This window comes from Talpa europaea (genome assembly GCF_964194135.1).
Source record: "Talpa europaea genome assembly, chromosome: 12".
Taxonomy (NCBI): Eukaryota; Metazoa; Chordata; class Mammalia; order Eulipotyphla; family Talpidae; genus Talpa; species Talpa europaea.
Window position 1 is genome coordinate 51,207,566 of NC_140079.1, and position 24,393 is coordinate 51,231,958.

Consider the following 24,393-nt stretch of genomic DNA (forward strand, 5'->3'; position numbering starts at 1 on the left):
ACAAAGGGCAGAAGCCCTGGTATGAGGAAGGGCTGTACTGCTTAGATTATCGGGAATACCAGGACCACCCTGAGCTCAAAAGATGGTATGCTTAGATTAGAAAGGATATTGAGATAACTCAGCTATGACCTGCACCAGTGGTTAAGCATTCCTCTCCCCCACCCCATGCTTGCTTGCTTCTTGTTTTTATCTTCCGCCTGATTCTAAATAAAATGTAAATAAAAGCTAGACTGACCTAAAGCAGGGCTGCATCTTTTTTTTTTTTTTTCAAGATTGATTTATTTATTTATTTATACAAGCACTGGGTACAGTGAGAATTGGGGGAGGACGAGAGAAATCACCAGAGCCGGAGCGGGGGACAGAATAGGCAGACTGACGAAGAAATACACTGCTGAGGGGAGCAGCGGACATGGCAGGAGAGGTCTGTCACGCCATGTGGGACCCTTGCCGGTGGCCAGGAATCAAACCGGCACTGCAGAGGCTGCGGGCAGCTTCACAGCAAGGCTTCATCTTAATTCTCCCTTCTTTAGGGAGTCTTTTGATGTAAGACCTCTAGGCTTCTCATTACTCCAACTCGTTTGGACTCTTGAGTAATCATTTTCATCCCACGTGGAACCCCATCGTGCAGCAGTAAACCTCACTATTAGTAGTAAACTCTCCTCTGGACTTTGTTTCTAGACATATTTTGTTATCTCAGTGGACCTGGTGAGGTCTCTGGCATTTGTTGTGAGGTGTAGGTGGGGCAAAATACTATAGTCCTGTAAGCAGAAAAGTCTGCTATGATACTTGAGAGAAAATCAGGGCTAGAGGCAGAATTATGAGTTATTTCTAGAGGTGATAGATAAAAACACAGGGTTTTATCATTATGAAATGAAATATATCATAAGGGAGAATATATGTGAAATAAAGTGACACAGTGAAAACATACTGCTGTTTTAGGCATGGTTAGAAAATAGAAATAATTTTCTAAAACTCCAATCTTTATATATTTGAAGAAAAATATCTGAGGTTTTTTTGTTTGTTATAAAAGATACATAATATAGTTTTAATTTTTTTTTTAGGTTTTCGAAATGTCCAACAAAGAATCTTGTGGGAAAAAAGAGAATTCTTGGAGAAAAGGAACTATCTCATCACCCAGCTTTGTTGACGAAGTAAGAATTTTGGTTTATTGACCTAAGGATATTTTTTTTTACAGTTTAATTTTGTGTAATGAAAAAAAAAAAACCCTCAGTTTTAAAATGAATTATGTAAGTATGTAAAAAAAAATGTATGAATATTTACCCTTCTGGTCTAGAAGATGTTTTTCTCATTCTTTAAGTGCATTATTTTGTTTATAATAATAATTCATCATTAGACCATTTCCACATGGTCTCCTCTCCCCTTGCTCAGCATGCTCTCTGGGATCACATGCTCATCAGTCGGAGTGAGCCACCCTGTGTAGGGGAGGCTAATGGCAGGAACGACCATGCTCCCCATGTTCCCTTTTCTTTTAGTCAGTACACTGCCTTGAGCATTTTGGTAGGTTAAATTTAAAATATCTAATAAATTGAGCTGAGTAGGTCTCCAGGAAGCGTCTTGAAGATTTCAATGAGATTAGTTACCAAAATAGAAAACTTTGTAGTCAGATTTACTGTAAACTCTGATTAGTCTGCATAGTACATTATCAGAATTATACCATGTTTATGTGAGATTATTGTCCAAGATGGTGTCTAATCTGGCAAAGGTGAACATTCACTAAAGAAGTAGTTTTTTATGATCATGGTTAGTTTACAAGGCTTTTTCATCACCTGGATGAAGTGTTCCAGAGTTCATACACTTCTCAGTGTTTGATGCTTACTAACTTTCTTGAGTATTCATTTAGTCTCCCAGATATTGTGATAAAACCCTGAAGTGTGACCAGAAAGTACCCTGGTGTCCTTGACTTGCAAATTCCCGTTCTGACATTAATATTTGGGATGCTGTTTGAAATTCTCCCATTCGCTCAACCTAGTGTAGTCAGAAGTCTCCAAATAGGTGCTCATCAAAGTCAACAATGGTTTCCATGTTGCTAGGTCAGTTTTCAGAGCTCATCTGATTTGACCCATCAGCAATAGTGGACATAACTGTTCATACCTTCTCTTTGAAACACCTTCTTCACCTAGCTTTTAAGACACCATACTTTCCTGATTTGTATTTTACCACTTTCTCACTGGTGCATGCCTCACACAGCATCCTTTGCTGGTATCTCCTCATCTTCTTAAACTTTTCAAGTGCCCAGTCATGGTTTCCCACTTTAGTAAAATACAGTTTCATTCTTTCGTTCACTTCAGCTAAAATTTTTGTCATCATCTGCCAGCATCCTGTCTAACAGCAGATTCTTGTCAGCTATGTTGTAGCCTCTTTTCCACCTATGGCCTCTGCACCTGTGTGCACATGGCCTTTCTATGCACCTATGTGTGTGTGAAAGAATTGGATAAGGCGCTCCTGCATGACTGCCTTGAGACAATAGCCCACATCAGGAGGTGGCCAGGGACTCCTAGGTAACCGTTGACTGATTGTGTGGTCAGGGTCCAAGACGGTCTAGGAGTAGTTTGGAAATTACACCAAGCACCTGCATGGGAAGTATTCCCTGTATATGTGGCTGACATGTCCCCTCCTGCTCCCTGTAAAATTGAAGTCCTGTCTCCCATAAAGATAAATACCCTTTGTTTCCCCCGGACCCTACTTCTCCTGCCATTGTCACATAATCAGTCATGCTTGTTTGTTATTAATAGCAAGAGGGCTGCTCACTGAGCACCAGAGTCTTGCCTTGCAAACCTGTTTCATGACTCGTCCCTCAGCATGTCCCCAGGACGTGCTGGCACATTCTTGACCCCCAGACTACCTTTTTTTTTTTTTTTTTTTAAAGATTTATTTTATTTATACAAGAACCAGGGTACAGGCCAGATGCATGGGAAGGCGAGAGGTTTCACCAGAGGCAGAGCGGAGACGGAACAGGCAGACTGATGAAATGCACTGCTGAGCGGAGCAGCAGGCAAGACAGGAGAGGTCTGCTCGCCATGTGGGTTGCTCTGAGGCCGGCGGGGATTGAACTGGCACTGCAGAGGCTGCGAACAGCTTCACAGCACTGCGCTCAACCGCCTGTGCCACCAGGGAGACCCTCCCAGACTAGCTCTAAATAAAATACTCAAAATCTGACTACCTCCTCCACTGGCTATCTCTGAGACCTAGACTGTCGACTTGCTTTCCCATCATTACATTAGTTAATAAATTGATCTCTCTGCTTCTGCCTTTACCTCCTTGTGTTCTCAACACAGCAGCCAAGGTACTGCTATTGAAGTGTAAGTCAGATCATGTCACTCCTCTGCTCTGTATCTTCTAGTGCCTTCAATTTCATTGAGGGTAAAAGCTGAAGTTCTTGCTGGCCTGACAAGTGACTACTCTCCCCATTTCACCTCCCTCTTACTCTCATTGCTCTCTCTACTACTTGCCTTCCTTGCCACTGTTCCAACAAGTTGGTCACATTCCTGCCTCAGGATTTGTACTTGCTGTTATTCTTTTTGAATTGAAAACTTTTTGCCCAGATGCTCATATGCTTTGTTCCTTCCTTTTTAAAAAAAAAAAAAAAATATTTATGAATATAAGGACTGGGGTCTAGGTTAGAGGAGCCAGGGGGTGGGGCGTGGGGGTGAGAGGATTCACCAGAGGCAGAGAGGGGAGCAGAACAGGTGGATTGACTGAAATTCACTGTTAAGGGGAGCAGCAGGCGAGACAGGAGAGGTCTGCTGTGCCATATAAGTTAGCTCCCTGACTGGGGATCGAACTCATGCCATAGTGTCTGGCAATAGCTTGATAACCCCTGTGCCACCAGGGAGGCCCCCTGCTTTGTTCCTCTTTGAGGTCTCTGTTCAGAAGTCAACCCATATGTGAGACCTCATCCATCTGCTCTGTTTAAATTTGCAGTTGCCTCCATCTCTACCTATCAGGCCTTGCTGATTCCTTTCTCTGCTTTATTTTCTTCCAAATATATAAGTTATTTGTGTATTCCTGCACTAGATTTTATATCCATGTGCCAAGGGGCTTTTATTGCTTTTTCATTAATCTGTACCCTTATCTAGAATGTCTTTGGTAAATGGTAGGTATGTCCTGGGTCTGTTGAATTCAGGATCCACTGAAAAATAATTGAATATATGGTTTCAGAAGACTGAATCCCATCACGTCAATGCCATTTCCTAATGGCCTTATCTGAGCTGTCATTGACCTTCTGTTCCAATACCTATATCCCATCTCAACTCTAATTCAAGAGCACCTAGATTTTCTGACTTCCAGTTGAGTCTACCTTCTATTTTAGTTTCCCTTCCTGTTACTAAAGTTTGTGTGCCTTTAAACATTGTTCCTCTCTGAGGTTTATTATTAATATGGAAAGAATGTTATTTATAGTAATAATGATGAAATGATGCAGTCTTGTAGTGTGCTTTATTTTGTGCTTTTCTTGTTTCTTCTTTTTTCCAATTGGCATTCTTAGGATAAGAAAGAGAAAAAACCCTCAGCAAGTTCTATTAGTTCACCTTGCTCTACAAGATCTGTTTCATCACAGAAGAGAAAACTGGTGAGTGTTTAGATACTGCACCTAAATCTAAAAATTATATTAAAGTCTTAATGTACAATTAGAGGGTTTTTAAAATTGAGATATAATTGCCATATAACATTTTATCAGTTTCAAGTATACAGCACAGTGATTCTGGACTTGTATATATTGCTTATATATTGCGAAGTGAGCACCACAGTAGTCCAGTTAACACTTATCATCACACATAGTTAAAAGAATTTATTCTTATGATGAGAATGTTCGTTTGCTTTCTTAGCAATTTTAAACTATGCAATACAGTATTATTAGTCCAGTGTGTGAGCTGTAGTCACCCTGACGTATATTATATCCCTAGAACTTAGTTATTTTATAACTGGATATTTGTATCTTTTCACCTCTTTACCAATTTCTCCTACCCTCCCACTCCTACCTCTGTCAACCACTATTCTGTTCTCCATATCTGTGAACTTGATTTGTTGTAGTTTTGTTTTTGATTCCAAATATAGGTAAAATAATATGGTATTAATCTTTCCAATTAGAGGGTCTGTGTTATAAATTCTCCCCACTATTCTTCTATTAAATTTTTCTATATCTTATACTTACTTTTCGATATCCACTAGAATGAAATCAGTGCTTATGTTTTTTTTTCCTTCCTACTCCTTACGAAATAACATTTAACACATTATTTATTGTGTGTTGATAGACCCTATCACATGGGATTAAATAACATGCATATGAAGTTAGATAGCTTTTATGTCTTCTCCCATGTATAGTTATATTTATAATATATTTTTGTTGAGATTCCCGAGGCAGAAACAGTGTTTGCATTTTCGAATTCAGAAACTGAGATCCAAAAGATTAAGTGGTTTGTACATGGATACAAATTTAGGTGTAGGAACAGAGCTAAGTTCAGAATTCTTTCCATTCTCACAAATAACTGGAAATAATGACAGTAGACTAAACACACTAAACTTGTGATTGCTTGGTTGGTGTGGTACTTTCCACATTCAAGTGGAAATTAGGTATATATCCGAATACCTCCATAGTTGTGGGTAATAAAGGAAAGTAGTTGTGAAAGTTGCATGAATGCGGAATCGTGTTTTTAGAAATTTGTTTTCATATAGTGAGATAGCTGTTTCAATTTATTATTGCTATGCTAACCTTTTTAAAACAATGATTACATCATATCTCTGCTCTGTTGAAAAATCTTCACTCATTTTTTATTTTATCATGTAGGATGTTCTTAAATTGATCAACCTTAACTATCCAGTTGCTTTTTTTTTTTCTTCCTTGAAAGAGTCCCTGTGCTTTCAGCTCTGCTAGTTTATTTTCTCTCTGCTGAGTTTATGCCAGAGTATTCTAGCTTCTTAGAATGCCAGACTTTCTTAGCTGAGATCCCTTTTTCTCTTACCCATCACCTAATAATCTTCATTCAATATTCATTCTTCTTTTTTAAAATTATGTTTACAATAGCTAAGCTATGGAAACAACCCAAATGCCCAAAAATAGATGACTGGATCAAGAAGATGTGGTACATATACACAATGGAATATTACTCAGCAATCAGAAAAGATAAACACATGCAGTTTGCAGCAACATGGATGGAGCTAGAAGGGATCATGCTCAGCGAAATAAGTTAGAAAGAAAAAGAAAAATACTGGATGGTCTTACTCATAGCAGGAATTTAGAAAACCTAAATAAGAGACCAGGAAAAAGACTAATCAATATAAAGTAAAAATCAAAATCAACAAGCAACTATAAACCAGAGACAAAGCAACTATAAACCAGAGACACACTTGACTGGAGGAGGGAGAGGCGGGGAAAGGAAGGACTAGAGTCAAAATAAAGTGGGGGTACAATTGTATGGGGAATATAACTATAATGAAAATGCATACATTGTACAAAAATGAAAAATGATGTAAGAGTTATATAAAATAAAATATTTTTAAAAATAAAAAAATAAAAAAATAAAATATCATTTTGAACCTCAAAAAAAATGATTGTAAGAATGAAATAAAACATTTCACATTAGAAAAAAAATAAATAAAATTATGTTTATTGTGGTAATATTGATTTACAATAATGTGTATGTTTTAGAAGTATAGATTCACACCTGGTAGCCACAATTCTGCAGTCAGATTTCAGAGAGTTTTTGTCTGTTCCTTTCATTTTTTACATTTCACATAGTAATAAAATCATCCGGTGTTTGTCTTTTTCCTTCTGACTTACTTAACATAGCATAATCAACTACCAGTTCTAATCATGTTGTCGGGAGTAGCAAGATTTCATCCTTTCTATACCTTAGTAGTATTCCATTGTACATATATGTCACATCTTCTTTATTCATCTACCCTTGGGCACTTAAGTTAGTTCCACAGGTTGGCTATTTTGAATAGTGCCACAGTTAACATAGAACTATATATATCTCATTGAATTAGTGTTTCTGTATGCTACAAATAGATACCTAGGAGAGAGATTGCTGGATCATATGATAGATATGTTATTAATGTTTTGAAAAACCGCCATACTGTTTTGATGCAGCCCCATTTATATATTTTTGCTTTTGTTTACCTTGTTCTTAAAGTTGAATCCCTAAAGACATAATTGATGCCATGGCACAGTGTTTTTTGCCTATGTTTTCTTCTGTGTTTTTTCTGGTTTCATGTCTTACATACTAGTCTTTAATCCATTTTGAATTAATTTTTGTGTATGGTGTGAGATAGTGGTCTATTGTCATTCTTTTACAGATGGCTGACCACTTTTCCCATCATCATTTGTTGAATAGACTTTCCTTTTCCCATTGTATGAGCCACTCTCCTGTATTTTTTAAGTTCACCGTTTGCATTATTTATGTCTGTGACTGCTATTGGGAGCTTTTTATAGTTTCTCTGCCCTTGCTGTATTTCTCATTTTTTTCGTCCATTGTTCTCAAAATTTCAGTAATCATTAAGACTGTTGTTCTGAAGTATTATTCTGGTAGTTTGGTTAACTCTGCTGTACTAGGAATTTTTCCCAGGATTTCGTTTTGATCATTGATTGGGGTGAATTACTCTGCCTCCTCATTTTCTGTTTGATGCTATTTGATTATTTTTATGGATTCAGCTAGATTGCTTTCCTTCCTAGTCCTGCAGTGATGGCCTTTGGTTAGAATGGCAGGCCATAGGGTACTGGCGTAGGGTGTTGGCCTTGGATACTGTGCTTTGTTGTTGTATTGGTTGAAGCTTCATCACCAATCAGGATGCCTCAAGTTCAAGAGCCCGTATGGGGTGGTGATCCAGGAACCCAGGCTACATGGTGAGGGCTGGAGATTAGATGATATAAAGGCTGCTGCAGTAGATTCCCAGGAGCGTAAGCCTTCCTTGGTCCTGTAGCCGCTTGAACTGAGGGAAGGATTTCCAATCATCATTTAGTCAAGGTAGGTCAAGCCAGACTATCAGTGGTGCTCTCTCAGAAGTCCCAAATTGTAACTGACTCTTCAGCTATAGCCTAATTATGATCTAAGCATGTTTTGCTCGCTGTGCCTTTCTCATGAGGCTCAGGCATGAACAGAGTGGCCAGAATGCTGTGGGCTTGGGCTGCAGGCCCATGTTTTAAGTTGTAACTTGCAGATTACTTAGTAGTTAGGCTGCACAGATGCCTGCCCTGATGGGATAGGGACAGATACTTCTTGAGCTTGCCAGACGCTATAGCTGCCAGCAGTCACAGATGTGTCAGCTCCGCACCCACGCTGCAGCTATTGTTCTGTAGGGGAGCGAGGAGATGATGTTCACAGTAGGCTAGGAACTGAGGGAACGCCCCAGAAGTCCATGTGGGGTAGGAGCAAGTGCCTTTGGGACTGCCAGACTAGATACCCACTGCCCCATCTCCATAGACCTTCTGTAGTTAATGTTCTTTCAGTGAGGTAGCACTTGCAAGTCTACAGTGGGCTAGGAGCCAAGGGGAAACCCCGAGAGTCAGGTGTTGGAGAGTTGGATGCCTCTCCCAGTACCATGTAATTTCCTGGTGATAGTGTTTCTCGGTTTTCCCCACTTTATCATGGGCTTTGCTCACCTTCTTGTGGAGACCTGTATCATAAGGTCCTTAGTTCTCTCCCAAGTGTAATCCCCTGGCTGATGCTGGTTTGCAAGGTGCATAGAAGAGATGACTCCAGACTTGTGCAGATCCTCCATCTTTCTCTCTGTTCAATCATTAGCAAATATTTTATTCACTGTTTGTTCCTGGGTATTTTCCAGCTTTTGGTGTTTGATGTTTTGTGCTTTTCTATAACTTGTCCATTTTTTCTGCCTTGATACTTAGATATGGACTTGTATTAGGTTATTTGTACATATATGACTAATTCTATGCTTTATCCTTTTCCTTTACCTTGAGCCCTTTAAGACAGAGAATATTTCCTGTTTTTCTTTTTCTTGGGCTTAACCCTAGATCCCTGGTATTTATAGAGAGAAAGAGTGATTGAGTAGAGAGTAGAGAGATCTAGTTTTAAATGATGCCTCTGTTGCTGATTTGCTCTGTAATGCTGAGGAAGATACTTAAGCTCTGTTTGAACCTTGGGTACTTTATCTTTAAAATGGGGATGTTCCGTTTCACATCTCAAGATTATGGAACAATTAAGTAAATTGTGATGTCAATCTATTTATTAATACATAGGTATGGGAAAAAAATATTTTCTCCTGGTCTCCTTCCCTTGTAAGTATAGTACTGGTACCTAATTGATATTTCCTAAATGACTGACATTTTTTTTCCCCAGAAATCTGATCATACGGACATTTTGTATAGTAATATAAAAAGAAGACAGGAACCAAAAAGGTAAATTCCACCAAACAAATAACTCTATTAATGTTTGCTAAAAACAAAAATCCAACTTGCCTCTGACTTTTCTTCGGTTTTTATTTTGAATTGTCTCCTTTTATTTAATGAAACTTTGCTTCTATAACATCTGCTAAAGAGTATTCTATTACAAATTTCATGTTATGTTGACTATCACTTTCTAAATTTTTCAATTCAGATTTTTAATGCCTTTTCAACTAGTGTCCTTTTTAAAAAAAATTGTTTTAAGTTCTAAATATTTTTAAGTTCAAATATTTAAGTTCTGAATATTTTTTAAGTTCAATGGTTTAAGTTCAAGCAGAGTTCTGTTTGCTATTTCACAAATTATCTTTTGCTTAAAGGCACATTTCTGTAGCCTAACCCTTGATTTTATTTCCATGTGTAAGAGTGTAAATAGACTTATGACCTATATACTAACCTTTACAGTTGTCCATAGAGTCTTTGGGAGGAGGAAGAAGTAATGTTGAATTCTTTTGAGAGTATTCTAAGAATGCAGTCAAAGTTCAAGTTGGTCTCAGTGTTCATTAAAAATCTGCTATCCGGCTTCAACTCTTGAAGTGCTGATAATTCAATGACTACTTAAAAAATTTGTTTTTCTTATATTGTTGTTTATTTTTGTACGGTATTTGATTTTTTCCCCTCAGGTATAGTTCTCCCATCACCATAGCACATGCAAGCCATCACCATAGTCCCTTGTGCTCTTCCCTTCCCTGTTTGACTCCTCTTCTTCCCCCTCCCTTGCTGTATGCTTCAGATCCATGGTCTGCTTGCAAGTTTAGTCTTTTTCTTGACCTTTTGTTCAGTTTCTCTATATTCCACATTTAAGTGAAACCACTTTTTCCTTTTGACTTGTTTTGCTTAGCATAATCCCTTCCACCTTCATCCATGCTGCCCAGATGCATGAGTTTATCTGTTTTGATTGCTGAATAGCTTTCCATTGTGTATATATACTACAATGTTCTCATCCAGTCACCTCTTTTGGGACATTTAGGTTGTTTCCATATCTTAGCTGTTGAAAATAGTGCTGCAATAGACTTAGGAGTTCAGGGTTACTTTCGAATTAGTGTTTTTGTGTTCTTTGGGTAGGTTACTAGAAATAGAATTGCTGGATCATATGGTAGATCCATGGTTAATATTTTAAGGAACTTCCACACAGCTTTCCAAGGTGGCTGGACTGGTTTACATTCTCAGCAGCAGTGTAAGAGGGTTCTTTTTTCTCTGCATCCTCGCCAGCATTTGTTGTTTCCAGTTTTCTTAATATGTGCCATTCTCACTATTGTGAGGTGATAACCTAATTTTGGTTTTGATTTCCCTGATAGCGATGTTGAACATTTTTTTCGTATTGGCCATTTATGTTTGACCATTTGTGTTTTTCTTTGGAGATGTGTCTTTTTAGCTCTTCTGTCCATTTGTTTGTTTGTTTTTGCTTCTTAAAGATATATTTATTTATGCATACAAGAGCTGGGGTACAGGCCAGAGGTGTGGGGGTGGGTGTGAGAGGATTCACAGAGACAGAGTGGAAAACAGAGCAGGCAGACTGACTGAAATACACTGCTGAGGGAAGCAGTAAGCAAGATAGGAGAGGTCTGCCAAGCCATGTGGGTCACCTTCTCGGCCAGCCAGGCATTGAACTCTGTGCTGTAGAGGCTGCGGACAGCTTCACAGTGCTGTGCTTTGCGCCACCAGGGAGGCCCCTCTTGTGCCCATTTTTTGACTGGGTTGTTTACTTTGTTTTTGTTGTGTTGTGTAACTGCTTTGTAGTTTGTAACTGCTTTGATGGCAGTCTCTTATCAGTTTTATGGTGTGCAAATATTTTCCATTATTCAGTAGGATATCTCTTTGTTTAGGTTACTGTCTCTTACTGTACAGAAGTTTTTTAGTTTGATGTAGTCCCAGCTATTTATCTCCTTCATTTTCCTTGCTTCTGGGCATGAGTCCTCAGAGATGTTTCTGAAGCTGATGTCATGGAATATTTTACCTAAGTTCTCTTCTATATATTTTTATGGTATTAGGTTTTATATTTAAGCCTATTATCCATTTAGAGTTGATTTTTGTGTATAGTGTGAGATAGTAGTCTAGTTTCTTTTGCATGTGCTGGTCCAATTTTCCCAGCACCATTTATTGAAGAGACTATCCTTGTTCCAGTATATTCTTTGTCATAGATTAGTTGACCATATATGCATGATTTTATTTCTGAGCTTTCAGTTTGATTCCATTGGTCTGTGTGTCTGGTTTTGTTCTAAGACCATGTTGTTTTTATTATTATGGCTTTGTAGTATAGTTTGAAGTCTGAGAGCATAATACCTCCATTTTTTCACCCTTTTTAGTCAGGAGAGCTCTGTTTATTTTTTATGATTCCACGTGAATTTCAGCAATATCTGTTCCATTTCTTTGAAGAATGCCATTGAGATTTTTATAGGAATTGCATTGAATCTGTAAATTGATTTTGATAGTGTGGCCATTTTGGTAATGTTAATTCTTCTGATCCATGGCCAGGAATATCTTTCTATTTTTTTGTGTCTTCTATTTATTTTAACAGTGTTTTGTAATTTTCCTTGTATAGGTCTTTCACCTCCTTTGTTAGGTTTATTCCCAGGTATTTAATTTTTTTTTTGTGCAGTCATAACTGGGGTTGTTTTCTTAATTTCTTTCCCTTTAGACTGATTGTGTGCTCATAGGAAGGCTACTGATTTTGTGTGTTGATTTTATATCCTGCTACTTTACTAAACTGGTTAATTGTTTTAATTCATTTTTCTGCAGTTTTATTAGGATTCTCTTTATATATTTATCTATTGCCTGCAAATAATGATAATTTTATTTCTTCCTTCCCTATTTGGATTCCTTTTATGTTTTTCTCTTACCTAGTTGCTCTACCTAGGACTTCCAATATTATATTGAAAAAAACAGTGGTGAGAATGGACATCCTTTCTTGTTCCAGATCTTAAGGGAAAGCTTTCATTTTTTCACTACTAGCAATGATTAGCTGCGGGTTTGTAGTATATGGCTTTTATTATGTTAAGATGTATTCCTTTTATCCCAAGTTTCTCAAGCGCCTTCATCATAAATGTATGTTGAACTTTATCAAATGCTTTCTCAGCATCTAATGCTATGATCACATGGTTTTATCTTTCTTTTGTTGATGTGGTAAATTACATTAATTGATTTTCACATGTTAAACCATCCTTGTGTCCCTGGAATAAATCCCACTTGGTAATGTTATCTAATCCTTTTGATGCATTTGTTGATTCGATTTGCTAAGATTTTAATGAGGATTTTAGCATGTATGTTCATAAGGGAGTTTGGTCTGTAATTTTCTTTTTTTATCTTGTCTTTCTTTGATTTTGGTATTAGTTTTTTTTTTTTAAGATTTATTTTTATTTATATATGCATACAAGAACTGGGGTGTAGGACAGAGGTGCTGGGTAGGGGGGGTGAGAGGATTCACCACAGAATGGAGTAGGGAGCAAAACAGCCAGATGTACTGAAATACACTGCTGAGGGGAGCAGCGGGTGAGACAGGAGAGGTCTGCTGTGCCTTGTGGGTTAGCTCCCTAGCCGGGGATGGAATTCATGTCACAGTGGCTGGCGATAGCTTGGTAGTGCTGAGACCTTAACAAACCCTGTGCCACAACGGGGGGTCCTTGGTATTAGTTTACAGTTGGCTTCAAAAATATATTGGGGGGGTGCCTCCCTGGTGGTGCAAAGGGCTAAGACGCAACCTGGTGGTGCAAAGGGCTAAGACGCAACCTATGAAGCTATCTGCAGCCACTGCAGCACGAGTTCAATTCCCGGCCAGTCAGGCAGCAACCCACGTGGCGCAGCAGTCCTTTCCTGACTTGTGCTGCTCCTCTCCTCAACAGTGTACTTCGGTCAGTCTGCCTGTTCTCTTCTCCACTCTGTCTCTGGTGAATCCTCTCACCCCCCCCCCCCACTCTGGCCTGTACCCCAGCTCTTGTGTGCATAAATAATAAATCTTAAATATATATATATTTAGAGAGGAAGTAGAATGGGTGGGAGAAACGGATAGGGGTCAATCTGATAGTGGGAATGGCACTAGTACTTTAGTGGGGACTGCGGGGAGGCAGTACACATATTGAGGTGTGTGGCTGTACTTGTGAAGTTCACATAGTAAAGTGGTACACCAACAAGATTTTATTTTATTTATTTATTTATTTATTTATTTATTTATTTATTTATTTATTTATTTATACAAGCACTGGGTACAGTCAGAAGCACGGGAGGGTGAGAGAATTCACCAGAGCCAGAGCGGGGAGCAGAGCAGGCAGAAGGACCGAAGTACACTGCTGAGGGGAGCAGCGGGCGGCAGGAGAGGTCTGCGCGCCATGTGGGACCCTCCTCCGGTGGCCGGGGAGCAGCCGGGGACCGAACCGGTGCTGCAGAGGCTGCGGGCAGCTTCGCAACCCAGCGCTCAACCACTGCGCCACTGGGGAGGCCCAACAAGATTTTATTTTTTAGGAAAAAAATCCATCCAATGATGGATTTTTGCTAATTATGACTGTTTGGACCATAGTGCTTTGTTTTTAGTTTGTGCTTGCATAATTATTTGAGAAGTTACTTATTTATCATCTCTTTCTCGCTGGACTGTAAACTATCCAGACACTTGAGGATTTATTGATAAATTATTGGGTTGAGTTTCATTGAAATTTCCCCCCTTTCTTTTTGACTACAAAGTAGTATCTACTTTTATGAAGCAGGAAAATACTATCACCTCCAGCTACTGCCACTTCTAACATTTTAGCACATTTTTTCCTACTCCTTTTCCTGTGCTCATTTATTTATTTTAAAAATTTATTTATCGTTGTGTAGAAGAACTGGGTTGTAGGCCAGAGGTGTGGGGAGTGAGAGGATTCACCAGACAGAGTGGGGATCAGAATAGGCCGATTTACTGAAATACATTGCTAAGGGGAGCAGCTAGTGAGACAAGAGTGGTCTCTTGCACTGTATGTGGTTTCGTTCCCTGGCCAGATATTGAACTCGGGCCCTGGTGGTGATAGCACCTCTCTAGGCCACCATGAACATCATTTAAGATGACTATATTTGATTATATTTGATAGAATGATGTTTCTTAGTCTTAGCCAAAATTTTACCATTTATCTTGTTCCTCCTGTTTTTTTTTTTTTTTGGGGGGGGGGTTTGCAAACTGAATATCTTTTAATATATTTTCTTAGTGCCCTAATGATTTTTTTCACTTTTCTAAAGTTTTCTAAAATGGGAATTACTGGGAAATCAAAAAATATCAACACTTTTTTAGAATTTTTAATTATCTTGTCAAATTCCTTTGTGGTCATATATCATTTTTGCCTTTTTACCAGCTGCATATGAGAGGGTCTGCATTGTAACTCCTGGCCAGTATTTAATGTTATTTGAAAACCTGTGCTAATTTGATAGGGGAAAAAATGGTATGTTGTTATAGTTACCATGTCTGCAATTACTAGGGAAATCAAACTTTTGCTCCCAAATGTTTATTAGCCATTACCTTTTTCTCTTTCTTTTATGTCTGGTTGTCTCTTATTCTAGACTATTGGTATGCCTCTTGGGTGAGCATTTTATGTACTAAGCTCTCTCTATATATACACATACACATATATATATATATATATATCAAATACCATTTCCCAGGTCTTTTACTATTTTTTTTAATATTCCAAAGTTCTAAAGTAAATAGTCATTTACATTTACTATTTTACTTTGTGATTTCTCATACTGCTGTCAGTTTAAGAAATTCTCTGTTGAGAAATCAGACCAATATTCCCTTTTCCCCTGTAGTTTTTAAGGGTTTAATGTAAAGTATTGTAATTGTATTATTTGCTTTTACGTGTGTACACTATTTGGAAGTTATATTGTCTGATATTACATAAAGCTGTCAATGTATTGTCAAAAGGTATTTATATAATGCTATAAAATTTTTTGTATAGTAATCCATTATTCCAACACCACCTGTGGACCAATCCTTCCCACTTCATGCTTAATAAACCATTTCATATTTTTTAAGAAGTTCGTATTAGGCTGGTTCTCATGTTTTAACCAAAATGATACAGTGCAATGTTATGTACAAACATGTATAATTGTAATTTAACCTTGTTTCTGTGCTGTTTTACAGACTGAATGTAGAAACTGACATTCCAAGAAAGAGACCAAAAACCAGTTTTTCATCACAAGGATCTGTTAAACTCCAAGAAACATCATATTCAGATGATAATCAAATTATTTCACAGAGTCCTTCTTCAAATGGAATTAAAAAAGATATAAATAAATGTGTAGATTTTAAACTTAAAGATACTAAATTGACAAATGTTAAGAGTAAGCCTGACTATGGAATTAAAAACCTCAGCAGTCCTAAGATTGCCAAAGATGTAAAACCTAAAACTGAAGGCCAGACAGGTGAAAGAAAGTGTCCTCACTTACATGTTCGGAAGGAGATGATGAAAGAACTCAAGAAAGAAAGATACAATAAATTGAGAGATAGTTCTGAAAAATGTGCTTCAGAGAAATGCAAGAGGATCCAATTTTCTCAGGATTGTGCTTCCCACAAGATAATTAAGGAATCCCTTGAATCTAGAAGAAGGAAGATCAGTTTCAAAATTCCAGTAAAGTCCCGTGATACCTTCCAGAAGCTTGTAGAAGAAAATGTCTTCAATTTAGTTTCCAACAAATCAAAGACAAAGGAGGAGAAAAAAGAATGCCCGGAAAACTCCAATGTTTCATTAAATTTGAGGAAGCAGAGAAGTGAACATTTATTTTCAGGTTCCACATATAATCCAACTGTTCATGAGGGGGAAGGAAAATATTGTGAACATCGAGAAAGTAGTGACTCAAGTTCTCTTGAAAACCTAATCCAGGTAAGGTAGTGCAAGATGAAGACTATTGGCTTCAGCAAAGAGTTTTGATGTAGTCAGGTTTGGATTTTTTCTAGCCTGGTACTGTAGATTTTTTCTAGCCTGGTACTGGTACTTCTAAGCCCAGGTACTGTAGGACACCCAGAAATTAGTATTTTGAATAATTTGTTCCTTTACACATTTTTTGGTGTTACCGTGTGCTAGGCACTGCAATAAAATAACCTACAGGAGACAGCAGTCCCTTTTTCATTTGAGGAGACACATAGCAGTCATTTTAAATATGATTAGTACTTATCACTGACTATAAATACACATCAGGGGATTAACATGGCCTTGCTATACTCTTGAAGGATTAGTTAAGAAAGGTTTACTGGAAGGGGTAACATTTACACCGAGGACTAAAGAATGAGCTGGTGAAGGCCAGATGGGTGGGATGCAAGAAGCAGTGGTGTTCCAAGCAAAGTAAACTACCTATACAGAGATCCAATCTAGGAAGCTTGGCATATCTATTTTGCTTCTAAATTATGTTAATAAATTGGTATTTGTGGACTAGTTTGAGGACTTACCTGTGTTATAACATAACTGTGTTATAACCAGTTCTCTACAGTAGAATATAAAACAGGAACTTGAATTTGCCCAGTATGTTGTTAGTAAAACATTTCTACATATGATACACTTGTCTAAATAGTATTTTATACCATAAATAGGCTAAAAGGCTTTGTTTAAAGAGTATTTTCTGTAAAATAGATGTGTTTGGTCTTATTTTGGAGACTTTTTAGATGATTTTGTTTAGTAGTGGTTTTTGCTAAGTTCCCTATTACTTGTACTTAAGGTCAAAAGTGTCAGTGAAAAAGTGGGATTAATAGAGAGGTTTTCAATCTCTGCTAGAAGACAAAAAATTAAAATGCAATCTGTGCGTTTTTCAGCTTTTGCCCCACAGTCATATATTAATCTTCAAGTTCCTTTTATTGTTTTGTCATGTCACTTTAGAAATGGCTCAGTTCCTCCTGGAAGAAAAGTTACCACCACTGAAGGCCAACTTGTTTGCCTCTGCCATAGTTTCTTCTATTTCTTAGGGTGGTATCTAGTTTTATTCTTTAAATATTAGTATTCCTAGGATTGTGTATATGAATAAGTAAACCCTAAAGAATTTCTACTGTGACTGAATACTTTGAGCCTTTTCTAGTGGCAGTTTCTCATCAGGGAGTAATTTCAACCCTTAGGAGACATCTGGCAATTGGCTTGATGGAGACATTTTTGATTGCCAATTTGGGTGGGGTGGTGTTAATGGCATCTAATTGGAAGATGCCAGGGACGCTTCTTAATATCCTACAATGCACAGAACAGCCCTCAAAACACAGAATTATTCAATCCCATGTGTAAGTAGTCCCAAAGTTGAAAAACCCTGCTTTAGGTATATACTTCATTCCTAACTAATAATATATTTCTCATTTCAGAATATTGATGCTCCATGTTCTTCAGTGTCACTTGAAAATGTTCAAGATACAGATCAAGAGGTTATTGATATACTTATTTACTTTGAATATTTTTAATGAAATTAAGTCAAACAGTTCCTACTTTTAATAACAATAAAGATTATAAAAACCTTGGTAGTATGAAAATAACATTGATGTCTCTACTTAAATCTTATGTTTTTATGAAGTCATGAAAAACTGTTTGCAAAAGCATATTTACTTGTTCACTTTTTCTCCTTTGTTTCTAATAAGCTCTAATCTGTTTTTCGATGAGGAGCTTGCCAAAATATAGTGTGATAGTAACGTGTTTTTTTTGCCTCATTTTTCTAATCAGCAGTAAGACATGCCATTCAGTGAAAATGAGAGTGCATGATAGTTTTTTTACCTTTTGTTTCATGTCTCAGCTAGAATCTCCTGATTGACCCTGATAGAATTACTGCATAAAATTTTATGTTCTCTGCTCCTAAATTAAAATTAGATTTATGGGACACTTTGTATTTCTCTATTTAAAGAAGACTTTAAAACCATATTGGTTGTTTTTCATTTGTGACAGTCAGTTGTATTTCTCCGTCTTGTGGGTCAGTGCCCCTTGATAAGAGAAAGAGTTCTAGCCTGTGCTCTAAAATATTATTATATTTTCTTTACTTTCCATCAAAATGTATCAGGGAACTATTTTCATGATGTCAGGCATGAAAGTCTTAAGATCTAGATTTCAGTTTTTGAAATTGTGGAAATCTTAAGAGTGCCGTGCACAGATAAGAGCATATTTGGCTCCTGATGTACTTTGAAATGAGAATTTACTTATTTTGAAGATCTACTATCTACTGGGCTCTGTGCAAGGAACTCCACATTATTTCATTCAATCCTCCCCAAAATACTAAAAGGAAATAGAGATTTAGCTTTCCTATTTATAGATGAACAAAGTGAGATTCAAGATAGTTAAATTGTTTGCTTGCCTAAAGTTACAGAATAAGAGAAGCTGTTTTTAAAATCTTCGGTATGCTTATAAATCTGTGTTTTTTAAATCATGTTGCCTCTATATTCTTACCACCTGTTGTCTTTCACAAACTATTTTAACTTACATGGATTAAATTAAGAAGTCATTGCCTTTCTTGTTAATCTACAGAGTAAATAATTCAAAATTCTTCTTGTGTGTCTTTTACAATTTAGATGCAGATAGTAGAAGAGCTTCATGCTGCACGTGTGGGAAAATGTGTGGATTTGCCTGTAGTTCCACCTTCTGGAGAGTTAATGAGTATGGAGATTGACTTAGTGGAAGATGATGGACATTCCTCTGCTGGTATATGCTATATGTATATCATAATGTCTATGATCTCCTATCCTCCTTAAGAGTTAACACACTAGGGCCTCCCCTGGTGGCACAGCGGTTGAGCGCTGGGCTGTGAGCTGTCAATATTTGTGTTACTGACACAAATATTCTGAATCCTCTCACCCTCCTGCGCTTCTGACTGTACCCAGTGCTTGTATAAATAAATAAATAAATAAATCTTTAAAAAAGAAAAAAGTTAACACACTAACATTCAATTTTTATAATAACTTAGATGAAAAATGTTAAAATGTACTTGTTTAAAATTATAAAGTATGGTATATTTCTTTTAGCTACAGGAATCAGGTGTACTACTTATTTGTTTTATGTATCTCATAGTATTCGACATATTTTCTCTTTCTCTTTTTTGCCATGGGGGAGTAATCAGATTTATAAGTTGTCTTTTTATTCTTGCTTTTAATCATGACTTTTAACAATTTCTACTATGTATTGATAAAAAATGAAAATTGCTTATGGATTTCTGATTTGTATAGTAAAATTTTTATCATTCTTACTACTCTGGGAAAAGGGAATGATAGAGATTATCCAAAATCTGTTTCTGATTGTGTTTATCAAAATAATAATGTTATCTTACATTTACATTGCATTTTTCAATTTATTAAGTGTTTTTCTGTGCATTAACTTACCTGGCATTGCTTCTTTGAAGTAACAATGCTAGTATTATTATCTATTTTCTTTCTTTTACACATGTTTATCTTTTCAATTCTTTTTCTCTCAGAATATATTAAAATTAGCTAATGATTCTTAAATGTACAACTACCAGTGGTTAAGAATAGGACCTGACAATGTAGTTAAGCTCCAGGGCAAATGGTTTTTTATTTAAAATCCATCTATAAACAATTCATAATATTCTACTGGTGGATAATTAAACATTGATTGCTGCACTGTCTCTTAAGGATTGGAGTACTTTGTTTTGTTTTGTTTTTTAAAGATTTATTTATTTATTTATACAAGAACCAGGGTATAGGCCAGTTGTGCAGGAGGGTAAGAGGATTCACCAGAGATAGAGCGGGGAACAGAACAGGCAGACTGGCAAAATACACTGCTGAGGGGAGCGGCGGGTGAGACAGAAGAGGTCTGTCGCGCCATGTGGGACCCTTGCCAACCAGCCAGGTTCGAACCAGCTCTGCAGACAGCTTCACAGCGCTGCGCTCAACTGCCTGCGCCACTAGGGGAGGCCCTGGAGTACTTTGTTTTTGTTGTTTGAAGAATGCTATCAAAGTTCTGTGATATCAACATTTTAGTAATTATGCAAGTCTGTTATCAAATGTCATGAAATACTAACATTGCTTTTTTCCAGCAAATACTGCTTCAGACAAAAAGCTTCTGATTATTATTGACACAAATATTCTGATGAATCATCTCAAATTTGTTAGAATTCTGAAGACAACAGAAATCCCGGGTATGTATAAAGCATATTTACTGATTTTTTTTTTTAACCTGAATTAATATTTTAACCATGATGTAGATTTTTTTCCCACAAATGAATTTTCATATGGGTATGCTATTAAGTATATACATATATGTATGCTATTAAGTATATGCATTATATATAGAAACATATATATGGTATAATCAAGTTATGTAAAAAGAAATGATTCTTCACAGTTTAACCTACCAATCTAAACTCATTTCTTTGATCTCCAGTAGTATTTATTTGTTCATCATTCTTTTGATATGTCTGTTTTTAATTTGCATTTTTTGATGTATTGTCTCAATCTAGATTGTGAATTCCTTACTTTGAAATATTCAATTCTTTTACAGCAGCTCAATTTCGTAGCTCAATAAATATTTGTTGACTTCTTAGAAATCTTTTTATTTTTTAGGCTTTGACAAACTTGTGTTAATAATTCCCTGGGTTGTGGTGCAAGAGCTAGATCGTATGAAGGCAGGAAAACTGCTAAAACATGCCCAGCACAAAGCTATTCCTGCAGTTCATTTCATCAACGACAGTCTTAAAGATCAAGATAGGAGACTATGGGGTCAGTCAATGCAACTTGCATCTCAAAAACTTTGTAAGTATTGTTTTTTCTAGGTGCTTCCTGATTAAGGTTTCTGTGGGTACTGACTCATTATTAGAGGGAAAATGGTGAAAAACTTAAAAAAAAAATAACTCTTGGAGTATGAAATGACAGGACATAGTGATGGTTTGGGGTATTCTTTAGTATTGGTGTGGTGGCCTTTGATTTTTATTTTTTGGCTTCTTATATTGTATCTGTATTACTTAGACATCTAGTAACGGTATATAGTTCTGTCTGCATGGTTATTTGCATTATAGTACTTTGGATTCTTTTTTTTTTTTTTAAAGATTTATTTATGCATACAAGAGCTGGGGTACAGGCCAGAGATGCGGGGGGGTGAAAGGATTCATCAGAGACAAGTGGGGAGCAGAACAGGCCAATTGACTGCAGTGCACTGCTGAGGGGAGCAGCGGGCTGGACGGGAAAGATCTGCTATGCCATGTTGGTTACCTCCCTAGCCAGGGGTCGAACTTGCACTGCAGTAGCTGCAGATTGCTTCATAGTGCTGACTCTTAACCCCTTGTGCCACCAGGGAGACCCCTGCTTATGCAGTTTGAGTGGAAACTTAGTGTGATATATTTAAGAGCTTTTAAAGGAAAACCATTATGGTGATACTCTGAAGTCCAGTATTAGACAGGGTTTCTTTGCTACGGTAGAAGGTAATTAGTAAAGTTCTAAGTTTTGCTCTAAGCATCTGTTTTTGTTCCTTCTTAAAAAAAAAAAAAAGGAAAATACATACCACTTATTAGATTTTAAAAAAATTGAAATGTTTGAACATGTATTAAATTAGTCGTAGCTTACCTTTTTCATTTTACTGTTGATTACAAAAAATTTCAAATGCGCAAGTAGAGAGTATAATATAATGAACTTCTATGTACTTATCCTCATTTTCAGTAATTAGCAAACTTTTGTCATTCTTGTTTATTCTCATTTCCTTTTCTCATACTCTCCAAACTCCTGAAATTTCGTTAGTTTGAAACAAATTCCAATTATATCATTTTTACCCATGACTACTTTGGTATACATTGCTAACAGATAAGACACTTTTTAAACAGTCCCACAGTTAACAAAACTAATCCCTGATCTAGAGCATCAATCTAATAAAGCACCAATCCTTAAGAAGAGATGGGAATTTTGCTTACTCTTCTATTCTTTTTATTTTATTTCCTTAATCATTTATTCTTTTTAGTTTGCTGATACAAATTATATTTTATTATATGAGTATAGATAATAGTGATAATAATAGACAACACTTTTATGGCCATTTTTTGTCAGATCCTCTTTCAAGTGTTTTATAGGCTAGTACTTATGGAAGACTAGCCTCATTTTACTGATGAGGAAACAGGCACAGGGAGGCTAAAGAACTTGTCCTAGATGGATTATCTATTTCTTCAATAAGTTACTTGGAAAATTATTTTAAAACAGCTCATTTAGAATAGAAATTTTGGCCACATTTATTATTTATAGATGCTTGTTATATTACTTTTGACCTTTTCCATTTTTAGAAAGTACTTTTTTATTTTTATGCTTTGACTTCCTCTTCAGTCTGTCCTTTTTTCATAATTAAGAGAGATCATCAAAGCAATGGTTCCAAGCTCCTGTGCTGTTTCAATTTCTGAGGGTCTTCCCTGAAATTCAAATTTCATTTTAATGTTGATATGGAATTATTTGAGCTTAGTTTTCTTAAGTTGCTGAAGTTACTTTTAGTTACAGGGTTGTAGATGTAATATAGATTGTGTAACTAATCTTTTATGTGCTATCATTGTTTTCTATCAAACTGATCATTTAAGACAGCGTACTTAGTACATTTATTCTCCTAATAATGATTTTATAATAACTTCTGTCATTTTTATCATAATAAAATTTCATCTTGGGCTGCCCTGGTGATGCAAGGGGTTAAGTGTCAACACTGTGAAGCTGTCGGCAGCCACTGCAGCATGAGTTCGGTTTCCCGCCAGGTTGCTAATCCACATGGTACAGCAGACCTCTCCTGACTCACCCACTGCTCCCCTCCGCAGTATTTCAGTAGATCTGTCTGTTCTGTTCCCCACACTGTTTCTGGTGAATCCACTCACCCCCCGCCCCCCCCCCCCAATCTTTGGTCTACACGCTGCAGCTCTTATCTGCATAAACAAATAAAAAAATAAAATTAGATCTTATTTTGTAATGGTAAGCTGAAATTCTTATGAGAAACTCAATTCTGGATTGTTGAGTCAAATTAAAGTAACTTGTTTGGACAAAGGCAAGAACAAAATGAATTTTTATTATATCTCACATCTGTCATGCATATTTGCAGACAATTCTACTTGCTTATTTTGCATGCATTACTTTCTTTTACTTGAGTTTTATAACAGTGTGTCTTTTATACAAGCTTTTTTTCATTAAAAGAAAAATGCCACAAACTGAATGAAGATAGTCCACCTTGACTGTAATTTCAGCCTTGTCCTTAACTCTTTTCAAAATTGCATTTAATTGATGTAGTATTTATTATTGTGAGGGGAGCATAGGATTTGAAATCTGATTAGGCTGAGTTTATAAACCTGAGTTGGGGAAAGTGAAAAGGGAAGAAATGAAATGGGGGTGAATAACCTATAGGTCAAAAATTGTTTGTGAAGGTTGGTTAAGTTACTCTATTAAGGCACTTAATGACCCCTATTACATGAAAAACACAGATTGATAAGAAAAACTGAAAATCCCGTTCCCCCAAAATGGACAAAGACTACTAATAAAATAGATCATTCATAAAGAAACAAGTACAACTATTTTGCCCTTTGTTCATTGCAAATAACTTCAGTTTTCCTTTTCCAATGTTTTTAATTTTTATGTATAAAAATTTAGTTTTTATTGTCACTTCTTCCTTTGATATTTCATTTTTCTTCTGAATGTAGAATGTTACTCCTTTTGAAGACCCACCTAGGAGCACTTAACAGTGCTTACTTGCTTTGGGAATATGAATTTGTAACTTTTCAGAAGAGCACTTTAGCAGTGTGTATCAAGATGTCTAAAGATACATTCTCCAGGGCCTCCCGGGTGGCGCAGGCTGTTGAGTGCAGCACTGTGAAGCTGTCCACAACCTCTGCAGTGCGGATTCGATCCCAACCAGCTGCGGAGATACCCACATGGCGCGGCAGACCTCTCCTGTCTCCCCCGCTGCTCCCCTCAGCAGTGTATTTCAGTCAGTCTGCCTGTTTTGTTCCCTGCTCTGTCTCTGGTGAATCCTCTCACCCTCCTGCACATCTGGCCTGTACCCCGGTTCTTGCATAAAAATAAAATAAATCTTTAAAAAAAAAACATTTTC

The 24,393-nt window shown here is 36.8% G+C and overlaps 1 protein-coding gene across 1 annotated transcript in view; it reads left to right on the forward strand.

The window, feature by feature from the left end:
* Window positions 1-1,070: 1,070 nt before the first annotated feature.
* SWT1 (SWT1 RNA endoribonuclease homolog) overlaps window positions 1,071-24,393 on the forward strand; it is a gene marked incomplete at both ends in the record, with an annotated part of 72,079 nt that continues 48,756 nt past the window's right edge. Inside the window, 8 exons of the mRNA XM_084250348.1 lie at window positions 1,071-1,151; window positions 4,505-4,588; window positions 9,315-9,373; window positions 15,516-16,254; window positions 17,709-17,768; window positions 18,897-19,026; window positions 20,375-20,476; window positions 20,901-21,089. Of these exons, the coding sequence (XP_084106474.1) occupies window positions 1,071-1,151; window positions 4,505-4,588; window positions 9,315-9,373; window positions 15,516-16,254; window positions 17,709-17,768; window positions 18,897-19,026; window positions 20,375-20,476; window positions 20,901-21,089 (1,444 nt within the window). The remainder of the gene's footprint in view (window positions 1,152-4,504; window positions 4,589-9,314; window positions 9,374-15,515; window positions 16,255-17,708; window positions 17,769-18,896; window positions 19,027-20,374; window positions 20,477-20,900; window positions 21,090-24,393) is intronic.